Raw genomic sequence first — 13,052 nt, 5'->3', positions numbered from 1 at the left:
AACAAATCAGACATGAGTCCTGCTTGGCACTCTGCCTCCAGTTGGGTGTCCTAGTGTTTGTGGATAGCCCAGCTGCTGGAGCCATCAGTAGGTCCATAGCAAGCACTCACCCTCATACCTCATCTCTCTTAACCAACAGCCAATGATTCTTGCCTGCCCACTGGGTTATGGGAGGGAACTGAGTGGAAGGGCCACAGATCCTGCACCTCCAGGTTTAGTTGTCGCTGTCTGTGTTCCAGGGACCTCACTCAAGGGCCCTGCCCCAGCCTGTTACTTTGAGGAAAGCTCTCTTTACATCTTTGTTTCTGAGGCTGTAGATTATGGGGTTGAGAAAGGCAGAGATAACATTGTAAAACAGAGCCAGTTTCTTGTCTCTCTCTGGGGAGGCATTGGCTCCAGGAATCATGTACATAAACATGGCAGGTCCACAGAACATGGTGACCACAGCAATGTGGGATGCGCAAGTGGAGAAGGCCTTCAGTCGACCTTGGGCTGAGCGGATCTTCAAGATGGTGGAAAAGATGCAGACATATGAGGCCAGGATGAAGAAGAGAGGTACCAGCAGAAGAATGAAGCCCAGGATGAAATCTACTCGGTCATTGAAAGATGTGTCCGCACAGGCCAGCTTCAGAACAGCAGGGACCTCACAGAAGAAGTGGTTGATCTCATTGGGACCACAGTAAGGCAGGCGCATGGTGAAGACCGTGTAGACTAAGGAACAGCTGACACCCCACAGTCCACAGAAGACTACCATTGCCCCACATAGCCCTGGACTCATGATAACCTTGTACCTTAGTGGGTGGCAGATAGCCACATATCTATCATAGGCCATGACAGAGAAAAGCCAGCCCTCAGTGATGCCCAACACCAGAAAGATGCACATCTGGGCAACACACCCAGCATAAGAGATAGTTTTTTTCAGAGAGACCAAATGCACCAACATCTGGGGCACAGTGGTGGTGACATAGCTCATATCCAGCATGGAAAGAACACTGAGGAAGAAGTACATGGGTGTATGGAGGTGGAAGTCCAGGTGGATCAAGGTGACAATGAGCCCATTGCCTACAAGTGTAGAGAGGTAGAGGAAGAAGAAGATGTTGAAGAGGATTATGTTAATTTTCGGATCCCTGGAGAAGCCCAGAAGGATGAACTCAGACACAGAACTGTGGTTTTTCCAGGGGAAGTCCTGCATTCTGTTTCAGCTGCAGAAAGAGAAATGGTCATATTAGTAGCCCAGCTTAAAATGCATATTCAGATATGATGGCCATTCGGTTGCTGGAAAAGCCAGTGGTTATTTGGATCCTGTTTAGGATTCATGTCAGTCCCGAGACCTGTGATACAGATAGCTTTTGACAAGAGAAGGAAATCTTCATGACCTATTCAGCTTCTTGGGAAAAACCATTTTCTATGGACTCTAAGGGTCTCATTCTTTCCTTTAACAGCCCCAGCAAGGTCACCTGATTTCTTCTCTTGTGGGAGCTACTCATCATATGGTCCCTTTCTTAGAACTGTCTTCCCTGATCCTAGTTGAAGACTGAGATGATGGATATTTGAAATTTCCCTTCTTTTTATCTGGAAACAAGTAGCCAGAACCCTTTCTTACCTTCATCACTATAAATAGGAGGAGTCAGAAATATGGAGAAAACATAAGACAGCATAAATATGAAATGTCCTTAGAAAATTTAACACCTGTGTTTCTTGGCTTTCTTTGGGTTTCTGAAAGCATTTTTTAAATTATTATTATTAAACTTATTTGAGAGGTAAAGTTACAGATAAGGAGGTTGAGAGACAGGGAGAAAGATCTTCCATCCACTGGTCCACTCCGCAAATGGCTGCAATGGCTGCAGCTGGGCCAATCAGAAGCCAGGAGCTAGGAGTTTCTTCCAGGTCTCCCACACAGGTGCAGGGGTCCAAACACTTGGGCCATCTTCCACTGCTTTCCCAGGTCATAATCAGAGAGTTGAATGGGAAGAAGAGCAGTCAGGACACAAAGCAGCACCCATATGGGATGCCAGTGCCACAGGCAGAAGCTTACCCCAGTATGCCATAGCACTGGCCCTCTGGAAGCATTCTTCTAACTGATTTTATTTTAGATGATGTTTCTTGCCAATCCTGTCTCTGGATTTACCCAGAAAGGGACAGGATTGACTCTAGAAATTGACTCTACTTGAATAATGATTGTCTTCACTGCTTAAAGGCATCTGTGTAACCCTCCAGACTAGTGGGAGTAATGATAATCTATCCATTTGTCTCCTAGAGATTTGTAACTGTCCAGGATCCAAGATAAAGCCTTGCTTGGAGTTAGTTTATAATATCAATGATGGAATCTGATTCCTTTGTTCATCATGCCAAAATAAGTGGTATTTTCTAGTGGAAAGCATTGGATTTGGAATCAGAACACTGAAGTTCAAGTCTTGGTACTTCCACTGTGGCTCTGTTCATGGAATTCAATCTCATTGAGCCTCAATTTCCTCTTCTATAAAATGGACATAATATCTACCAGGGATAAATCCTGTGACAAGTAATTCATAATATACATGAAGCACCCAGCCCTGTGGATAGTCTGGAATGGAGCCCAATAATGTAGCCCATCAAATGTTCTTCCTCCTGGTATTATTCATTGAATAGTTAAGAAATACTGAACATCTACTACTTATCAGAACCTGTTCTAGGACAAACACTGACAGGGATAAGGTGTATTCCTAATTCTCAAGGAGCTTACAGTTTAGTTGGGGAAGTAGAAGAATAGATGCAAAAACTACCATCTAATGGGATCAACACCATTATGAAAACACGTGCCGTAAGTCATAGCTGTGTACTGAGCACTATGGATGTGGAAATAAAAATCTCTTTCAAAAGCACGCACAGTGAGGAGACAGGTAAACAATGGATGGCAGCTGGTGATAAGTGCTATGATAGGAATTAAGTTTTGGGTGTCATTAGAGTCCAGAAAAGGAACAACTGGGCTAATCTTTCAGAGCCTGGCTTCCCCAAGAACAGAACGCCTGATATAAACCCTAAAGGATGAGAAAGGAATTAGCCAAAGAACTCAGGAAGAGTTTTGCAAACAGGAAGAGCAACAGGTGTGAACAACTATAGTTAAAGGAGTGCTCTGTGCAACCAGAGAGCACAAGGAATAAATGATGATGGCAAGCTGGTCTACGCAGGGGTAGGAGGAAAGGAGAGTCTTAGAAGATGAGGCTGAGATGTCAGAGGAAATGGGTATGGAGAGTACTGAATGCCTTGCTAGTGAGCATGGACTTGATCCTTTAAGCTGTAGTGAGCCACCATTGAGTAATAAATAGTAATTTTTTCTGACTTACATCTCAGAAACATACTAGTTGAGTGGAAGTTGGGAGAAGTCATTAGAAGAAGAGCAGATAAGGGATATGAGAAAAAGGCAGAAGAAGGGTAAGTCTTCAGAAAATAGAGAAGGGAAGAGAGATTAGAGAGAAGTATAGAAAATCAAAAGCCTATGTTCACTGAAGGATGCAGATGATGAGAAAGGGAGAAGACAAGGATGAGTTTGAGGTTTCAGGCTTTGGAACATTGTCATTAGCACCATTCAACAAGATAAAACCTAGATGAAGATAGAGGAGGGAAAGACAGACCAGGGCAGGAAATGGCAGGGAGATAATGATTAATTCTGTTACAGACAAAGTTTGAAAAATGGGATATTTTTGAGCTCTGGCCAACACGGAGTTACACACGTAGGCTTGGAGTTCAAAATGGAGATACAAATGGAGGATCAAAATTTAAGCAGCACCAGCGTTCGGAGGATAATTAAAGCAGAGCATGGATGAGAACTCTCAGCAAGAGAGCAGAAGGTCCAAAGACACCGCCCAGGAACATGAGCAGTGCAGCAACCAGCAGTGGAGGAGTTGGGGCTTGAGAAAGAGCAACCAGGGCTACAAGAGGATTTTCTGCACAACCCCTGGGATGTAGAATCTCCTGGAAATAGGAGTGTCAGTGGTTCCAAATGCTACAGAGAGAGGAAGGGGAAAGAAGACAAAACCTATCCCCAAACATAATAATGTAGATATTGTCAGTGGCTTGGGTATGAAAAGTTTCTGTGATGACAAGTCAGGTTGTAGTGGGTTCTGAGGGGTGAACTAGGTAGTAAAGGGAAGGGGTGAGATGAGATGTACAGATCAGGATATAAGATGGCAGGGATGCTTTTTGTTTTTCCTAAGATGGAAGAAGTTCAGAATGTGTATACATTGCATGGAAAAGCAAAAGAGAGAGAGAGATAGAGGGAAGCAAAGGAGCAAGACCTCTAAGGAAGCAGGTGTCAACAGGACTGAGTGCAAGTCATGAGAGGTAGCTTCAACACAAGTAGGTGTTGAAGGGGAAGGTCAGAAAGAGGTGGATACAGACAGTTTTTTGTGACAACCAGGAAACTCAAGATCACATTCCCATGGGCTATTTGGTAATGACAGCTCATGAACACAGTGAGGAAGATCTGATCTAATGGCTGAAAATCAAATTTCAAGTTTTGACAGGATAGAACAAGAGGTCAATGCCAACAAGAACAAGAAGACAATGCCAACAATAGCACAGACTGTTATAGCACAAACATGAAATCTCATGTCCTCTTTAGCTCAAAAATCAATTATACTAGTCTTAAATGGGACCGAAGTTCATTGGGAGGTAACTTTGAACTTCAACTGGATCAGTATAACTAAACTTCTGAAAAAACCAATGTGAGGCTCCATCATTGAGAAACGATCCTGGGAGATCATTGGAAGTGGCGTGGAACAGTGTCTGGACACTGGACAATTTGAAACAGGCTGTAAAGAGGGGTCTGGAAACCACATCATCTGAGTGAGAGTTGAAGCAAAGAAAGATGGTTCCCCTACAGAAATGAAAAGCTCAGCACCAACTGTCTGAGAATCTTTCATGTGGCAGATGGAGGACACTTGGGTGGTCTCAAGAGGGATGGTTGGGAGTTATACCAAGAAAGCAAGTTTTAGAATAATAAAACCAGCTTGCATTAGTGAGGGCAGTCCTTATAGATAGTTTCCTGAGCCCCCCAAGAGTATCAAATGTAAGCTGACCACATCGCAAAGATGGTAGGGAAGGATGGTTTCTGGTCCATGCCAGCTGGAAGAGGTGTGGAGTTGGGCTCCTTGCTTGCTTTCAACCCTTTGAGCATCCCCCACGCCACCCTGTCCACCATGCCGTACTGCATCCTGGCCTGTGTTGTATCCTGACATCTTATGGGACCAAAAGACTGACTCCTTTAAGCCCCAAGACAATGGTGAGATCCTTCACAGAAACTGGCTCAAGATGAGGCAACTGATAAAGATTCCACATGGGAATCTCATCTTCCAGACTCACCTGGACCTGATGACTGTATTACTGTAGCAGTCTTTCCACAGGCATCCCACTCCACCTGTCCCAAACTGACCAGAATGTGATGCAGAATGGAGAAATCGATGGGAGGCGAGTACCTAGGGGATAGAGAAAGAAGGGCCGAGAATAGCTGAATGGGCATCTCTAAGCCCATTATGGCCTCCTTTCTGACCATCCCAAGGCCTGGCCTGGGGCCATGCCAGAGAGGAATCCAGGATGCAGTATCCTGTTGATTACTTTCTTCCGCTTCTGCAACGAGGGTGCTGTAGCTCTTTTCAGTTTCAGTGTCTTGTCCTACCTCCTTGACTCCCAAACAGCCCTTTTCCTAGCCCCCATAACTAGGCATTCCTTCATTTACTGGTCCTATCTGTCCTTTGTCCTTCATCCTCAACCCGTGGACCCAAATCCTGATTACTGGGTTGCAGGGGAGAGCCATTGTCTCAGCTCCGTAGCAACAGCCCTCATCTCCTGAGGAGCATGCCCAAAAGACAAAGAAGCAGAGCAACTAAGAGACAGACAATGGTGCAGAGAGAAATCAATGAACAGAGAAGGATGGAGGTCAGGGAGAAGAGCGGATGCCAGGCCTGAAAGTCCTGGTATGAATGGAAAGGAGATGGAGGTAGGCAGGTATCTAGTCAGAGAAAGGGACAGGTGGGGAGCACCAGGCAGGGATGGCCCAGGTGTGGGGACTGCATGCCTCAGCCTCTGTTGTGTCCCTCCCCGTCCTTACCTGATGATGCTGTGCTCTCCATGAGGGATGAGCCAGGAGCCTGCTGGGTCCTCCTTTACCATTTTTCTTCTGATCCTCTGGGAGGATGAGTCAGGCAGCCTCTTAATGAGCCTTCTGTGTCTTGGGATTCTCTAAGTCTCACTGCAGCCCTCCCTAGCCCTGAGCGTACTTTAAGCCCTCTCAGCCTGTCACCCAGGGCCTCCGCACTGAAGTCTCTGACTCTCCCAGCCTCATGCCCCCTGCTCTCACACTCTTCCCATTCTATGTCGCAGTCCAGTGGAGACACTTGTGTGAAAATCAATTAGAAAGTGCATGGGTTGAGAAATACAAGGGATGGATATGGATTTTCCATGGGGTGGGAGGTCAGGGTCGGACTCCTCACTGCTGTCAACCCCCAGAGTGCCCCACTCTGCCCTCTCCACCATGCCCCGCTGGGTCCTGGCTTATGTTGCATCCTGACTTCTTATGGTATCAAAAGATTGAGTTATTGGGGGTCTAAGTCCGGGAAGCCCAGGAGTGCGGTAGGTAACTGTCATCAGCACAAGGGTCATTTCGTCCCTGGAAAGGGACGGCCCTCGCCCAAAGCAACGGTGGTTAGCAAGATGAACAAAGATGCGCAGATGACAGCGGTGATTAACCCAGAGTTGATAGAAACTGCAGAAAGAACGCCTCAAAGAGCTGCTGAGAGCTAAATTAATTGAATGTGGCTGAAAGGATCAATTGAAGGCACACTGTAAAGAGGACTAGAAAAAGGACAACACGTTAACTTGAGCCCTGGTACCTGACAGTGTGAAGAAGGAGTTCCTACAAAAACATTCCTTGCTCAGCATGCCAGCCTTTAAGATTAAATTAGATTGTGTTGTTCTGTGGTTTTACTTCTGAAAGTAAAACTTGCCATAAATTAGAGGTCATTTTCCCAAAATAAAGTCCTTTTTTGTATTATGGTATACAGTTTTCAGTAATGATGTATACATTGTATTGATTTTTCCCTAAATGTGTTATTTTAATAAATATCTTATGAATGACTTTGAAAAAAAATGGATGGGGTAATAGGCCTCCAAGAACAATTTATAAAAATCAAGAATACAGCCTTAAAAGAGAATGTGGACTTGAATACCCAGAAGCATTCCCCTCTGTACAATGTGTAACAAAACGTAATATGAATGGAGTTAATAGTTCTAATGAAGTGGTAGAGCCAAGAGCCACAACAAGGCTAGCAAAATGGCAGGGCTCATGTCGCATCAAAGCTGTGTTGCAAGAACTGCAGTGCCTGATTATGTCTAAAGAAAAAAGAAGCTCCCTCAGTCCCTTAAAGACAATGTCACAGCAACTAACTGGAAGGGAAAGCCCAGGACCCTCCACTCTGCCCTACCCTTACCCCATTTGATTTAAGCCGTCTTCATTTTCCACAGTAGTAAAGTTTCTGGATTAACTTGTAGATCTCAAAGCACTAGAAGAGAAGCTCCCACCCAAAGGAAATTTATCTTAAGGCACCATAAATTACACTAACATTTTCTCCATTTGAAATATGTAAGCTGTGCTATAACAAAGCATCCTGCCAAGTGTAACCACTGCCCATGTAGTTGAATTTTGGGGTTCAAGAAAGTATATCTCAGCTGAGTCCCCATCACAACTGGTAGGACACAGCTAGCTCAGCACCACACAGTCACCTTGCTGTTGATTATGTAGCGTGGGGCATCTGCCTTCTCCCCTGCCCCTCTTCCTATCCCATCCCTGCCACACCAAAGCAGACTTCTAGCTTGGGGTTGCTCGTTAAAATAGAGGTGAGGTTTTCAGCTGGCAGCCATGGGACTACTGCTGGGGGTGTGGGGGTGTTTGTTTGCACCCCAGTTTCTTTTTCTGAGCCTTAAGTGATGCCCTCTCCAAGCCAGTGTCCAGTCCCTCCTCCTCCACTCCACCCTTGGCCAAAACATAGATTGTAACCCTCTGCTCACCTCTGAAATTGGCCTTTGGTGAAGAATTCAAGGCTTTACAAGTGCCTTCCTCCCCACCTTTATCAAGGGATGCTGCTTCTTCCTTCTCCAGCAAGACCCTTTGTGCACCCTCACTACCCAGCACTCTCTGTGATACTTCAAGTGGGGCAGGTGTTGAGGTACAGCAAGTTAGGCCTCTGCCTGTGATGCTGGCATCCCATGAGGGTGCAAGTTCAAGTCGTGGCTGCTCCTCTGCCCCACTTCACATCTACTTTCTTTTTAATGAGAAAAGCAACAGAGGATGATCCAAATCTTTGGACCCCTGTACCCACATGGAAGACCTGTGTGGAGTTCCAGGCTCCTGGTTTGGACTGCCTCTGCCCCAGCTGTTGCAGCCATTTGGGGAGTGAACCAGTGGATGGAAGACTCTCACTAACTCTGCCTTTCAAATAAATAAATAGATCATTAAAAAAAGAAGAAGAAGCCATCAGGTAAGGTTGGAAAATCCCTGACTTCCTCCTTTGGTTTGGGAGCCAAATTCACTCACTCTCAGAGCCAGCTTGGGAAATGAGTGCTGGGTGCTCAGCCCTGCCGCTCTCTGCTCTCATCATCCGCTGATGCCTTCTTTCAGCTCAGGTTTTCCTAGGGTGAAAAGACCGGCACTCACACCTGGCAGCTCTCCAAATCCTTGGTGCTTAAGCCTGAGGAAGGGCCACATGCAGACACTTGTAAACACACATGGTCCTGCAAAATTGTTCTCTTTTCTTGGAATTGCTTTGCTTTTAAACATTGAAGACAATTTAAACAGAGTTCTCACCTGGTCATCCTGGCAATTGGCCGGGTCTAGTTTGGAATAAGACAACTGGAACAAAATAACCTTCAATTTGTGCACCTTTGTGCTGGTGCTGCTACCCCTCATGGTTGTCTGCAGGGGCTGGGGAAGAACTCAGTGTGCAGGACAGATGCCCCAGGTTGGCGGGCTTCTCAGAATGTTGTTGCATTTTTTTTTGCTTGTTTTTTATTCTTTTTTTTAACTTTTATTTAATGAATATAAATTTCCAAAGTACAGCTTATGGATTACAATGGCTTCCCCCCCATATCTTCTCTCCCACCCGCATCCCTCCCCTTTCCCACTCCCTCTCCCCTTCCATTCACATGAGGATTCATTTTCGATTCTCTTTATATACAGAAGATCAGTTTAGCATACATTATGTAAAGATTTCAACAGTTTGCTCCCACACAAACATAAAGTGAAAAATAATAGATGATTTTTTTTAAATGATGATGAAATCAGATCAGACCTATTGTCATGTTTAATCCCAGTGAGAGTCAAGTTGGGAGTTAATAATTTCTTTTTTTTTTTTTTTAACAGAGGATCAGTTTAGTATATATTAAGTAAAGATTTCAACAGTTTGCACCCCCATAGAAACACAAAGCGAAATATACTGTTTGAGTACTCATTATAGCATTAAGTCTCAATGTACAGCACATTAAGGACAGAGATCCTACATGAGGAGTAAGTGCACAGTGACTCCTGTTGTTGACTTTACAAATTGACACTCCTGTTTATGGCATCAGTAATCTCCCTCTGCACCAGTCATGAGTTTCCAAGGCTATGGAAGCCTTTTGAGTTCACTGACTCTTATCTTGTCTAAACAAGGTCATATTCAAAGTGGAGGTTCTCTCCTCCCTTCAGAGAAAGGTACCTCCTTCTTTGAAGACCTGTTCTTTCCACTGGGATCTCACTCACAGAGATCTTTCATTTAGGGTGTTTTTTTTTTGTTTTTTTTTTTTTTTTTTTTTTGCCAGAGTGTCTTGGCTTTCCATACCTGAAATACTCTCATGGGCTTTTCAGGCAGATCGGAATGCCTCTAGGGCTGATTCTGAGGCCAGAGTGCTGTTTAGGACATCCACCATTCTATGAGTCTGCTGAGTATCTCGCTTCCCATATTGGATCACTCTCCCCTTTATTTATTCTATCGGTTAGTGTTAGCAGGTACTAGACTTGTTTATGTGCTCCCTTTGACTCTTAGTCCTTTCATTATGATCAATTGTGAACTGAAATTGATCACTTGGACTGGTGAGATGGCATTGGTACATGCCACCTTGATGGGATTAAATTGGAGTCCCCTGGTATGTTTCTAACTCTACCATTTGGGGCAAGTCAGATTGAGCATGTCCCAAATTGTACATCTCTTCCCTCTCTTATTCCTACTCTTATGTTTAACAGGCATCACATTTCAGTTAAATTTCAACACTTAAGAATAACTGTGTATTAATTACAGAATTAAACCAGCCATACTAAGTAGAACAGACAAAAAAACTACTAAGAGGGATAATGTATTAAGTTGTTCATTAACAGTCAGGGCTATGCTGATCAAGTCACCGTTTCCCATAGTGTCCATTCCACTTCAACAGGTTTCCTTTTTGGTGTTCAGTCAGTTGTCACCGATCAGGGACTGGCTTATTTCACTCAGCATGATGTGTTCCAGATTCCTCCATTTTGTTGCAAATGACTGGATTTCGTTGTTTCTTACTGCGGTATAGTATTCTAAAGAGTACATATCCCATAATTTCTTTATCCAGTCTACCATTGATGGGCATTTAGGTTGGTTCCAGGTCTTAGCTATTGTGAATTGAGCTGCAATAAACATTAGGGTGCAGACCGCTTTTTTGTTTGCCAATTTAAATTCCTTTGGGTAAATTCCAAGGAGTGGGATGGCTGGTTTGTATGGTAGGGTTATCTTCAGGTTTCTGAGGAATCTCCAGACTGACTTCCATAGTGGCTTGACCAGTTTGCATTCCCACCAACAGTGGGTTAGTGTCCCTTTTCCCCCACATCCTCACAAGCATCTGTTGTTGGTAGATTTCTGCATGTGAGCCATTCTAACTGGGTTGAGGTGAAACCTCATTGTGGTTTTGATTTGCATTTCCCTGATTGCTAATGACCTTGAACATTTTTTCATGTGCCTGTTGGCCATTTGGATTTCCTCTTTTGAAAAATGTCTATTAAGGTCCTTGGCCCATCTCTTAAGTGGGTTGTTTGTTTTGATGTTGTGGAGTTTCTTGATCTCTTTGTTGATTCTGGTTATTAACCCTTTATCTGTTGCATAGTTTGCAAATATTTTTTCCCATTCTGTCGGTTGTCTCTTCACTCTCCTGACTGTTTCTTTTGCAGTACAGAAACTTCTCAATTTGATGCAATCCCAATAGTTGATTTTGGTTTTGACTGCCTGTGCCTCCCGGGTCTTTTCCAGAAATTCTTTGCCTGTGCCAATATCTTGAAGGGTTTCTCCAATGTTCTCTAGTAACTTGATGGTGTCAGGTCGTAGATTTAGGTCTTTAATCCATGTTGAGTGGATTTTTGTGTAAGGTGTAAGGTAGGGGTCTTGCTTCATGATTCTGCACGTGGAAATCCAATTTTCCCAGCACCATTTATTGAATAGACTGTCCTTGCTCCAGGAATTAGTTTTAGATCCTTGATCAAATGTAAGTTGGCTGTAGATGTTTGGGTTGATTTCTGGTGTTTCTATTCTGTTCCTTTGATCTATCCATCTGTTTCTGTACCAGTACCATGCTGTTTTGATTACAACTGCCCTGTAGTATGTCCTGAAATCTGGTATTGTGATGTCTCCGGCTTTGTTTTTGTTGTACAAGATTGCTTTAGCTATTCGAGGTCTCTTGTGCCTCCATATAAATTTCAGCACCATTTTTTCCAGATCTGAGAAGAAGGTCTTCGGTATCTTGATTGGTATTGCATTGAATCTATAAATTGAAGCACAAAGATATTCTAATTTTGATGTTCAATTTACCCATTTTAGTTGTTTTTTAATTTAGGTGCTATATCTGAAGGCTTATTTCTTGACTTCTAATTTAATTATATTGATCTCTTTGTATAATTTTTGCAACTCTTCCATAGATGTACACATTTGTTTTAGGAAATATAATCCTTTTCCATTCACCTATGTACCTCATGCCAGGAATATACAGTCTTGATTAATGTAGCTTTGTAGTATGTTTTGAAATTGGAAAAAGTGAGTTCTCTAACTTTGTTCTTTTCAAAGATTGTGTTGACCATTTTGGATCTCTTGTGAATTTCATCAATAACTTGTCAATTTCTTCTGAAGGTAGCCTGAGAGTGGGAATTTGGCATAGCAGTTAATATACTTCTTGGGATGCCTGCATCCCTTGAGAGTGCCTGGGTTCAAGTCCCAGCTCCACTCCACTTCCTGCTAATGTGCACCCTAGGAGTCAGTGGTGATGGCTCAAGTTGTTGGGTCCCTGCCTCCTCATGGGGGGCCTCAGCTGAGTTCCCTGCATCTAGCTTTAGACTGGCCTGGCCCTGATATTTACAGGTATTTTGAAGAGGAAACAGTGAATAGGAGATCTCTCTTGTCTGTTTTTCTGTCTTTACCTGTCTTTCAAAGTTAAATAAATCTACCTGTCTTTCAGATAAATTAAATAAATAATACAAAATAGGCTTAAGAAATAAAGTTAGCTAAGGTTTTGATAGGGATGTGTTGACTCTGTAGAAAGATTTGGAGAGTATTGCCATTTTAGTAATATTAAGTCTACTGATTGATGAACATGGGATGTCTTCCTATTCTTTTAGGTTATCTCATTTCTTTCAATGATGTTTTATAGTTTTCAGTGCCCAAGTCTTGCACTTCTTTTGTTAATTCTTTCCTCTGGGTACTTTATTTTTTTAATGCTACATAAATGGAATTTTTCCTTAATTTCATTTTAAAATTATTCATTGCTAGTGTATAGAAATCCAAAAATATTTGTGTATTGATCTTTTATTTGGAAACTTTGCCAATTTTATTTATTAGCTCTAATAGGTTTCTGTTTGCGTGTGTGGATTCTTTAGGCTGTTTATATATTACAAACAGAGGCAATCTTACTTCTTCTATCTTAATTTGAAGAATTCATTTCTATTATTATCTGATTGCCCTTATCAGAACCTCCAGTACAGTGTTGAGTAGCAGCTGTTAAAGTGGATGCTCATATCTTGTTTCAGGTCTAAGGGGAAA

The 13,052-nt window shown here is 43.1% G+C and overlaps 1 protein-coding gene and 1 pseudogene across 1 annotated transcript; one reads left to right on the top strand and one right to left on the bottom strand.

Moving 5' to 3' along the window:
* Positions 1–244: 244 nt before the first annotated feature.
* Positions 245–1,192, bottom strand: LOC100352681 (olfactory receptor 2A7-like). The gene has a single exon (XM_002715700.3). It carries the CDS (start codon positions 1,190–1,192, stop codon positions 245–247), a length of 948 nt encoding a protein of 315 aa, XP_002715746.3.
* A 5,489-nt stretch (positions 1,193–6,681) lies between these two features.
* Positions 6,682–7,056, top strand: LOC127493694 (transcription and mRNA export factor ENY2 pseudogene; annotated as a pseudogene).
* The last annotated feature ends 5,996 nt before the right edge of the window (positions 7,057–13,052 follow it).

This window comes from Oryctolagus cuniculus, chromosome 7 (assembly GCF_051225735.1).
Source record: "Oryctolagus cuniculus isolate XC-2025 breed Fujian yellow rabbit chromosome 7, ASM5122573v1, whole genome shotgun sequence".
NCBI classification, from domain to species: domain Eukaryota; kingdom Metazoa; phylum Chordata; class Mammalia; order Lagomorpha; family Leporidae; genus Oryctolagus; species Oryctolagus cuniculus.
This window is presented reverse-complemented; position numbering and strand designations above follow the sequence as displayed.

Excerpts from the sequence above, each read along its gene's own strand:
- LOC100352681 (XM_002715700.3), bottom strand. The coding sequence starts at position 1,192 with ATGCAGGACTTCCCCTGGAAAAACCACAGTTCTGTGTCTGAGTTCATC.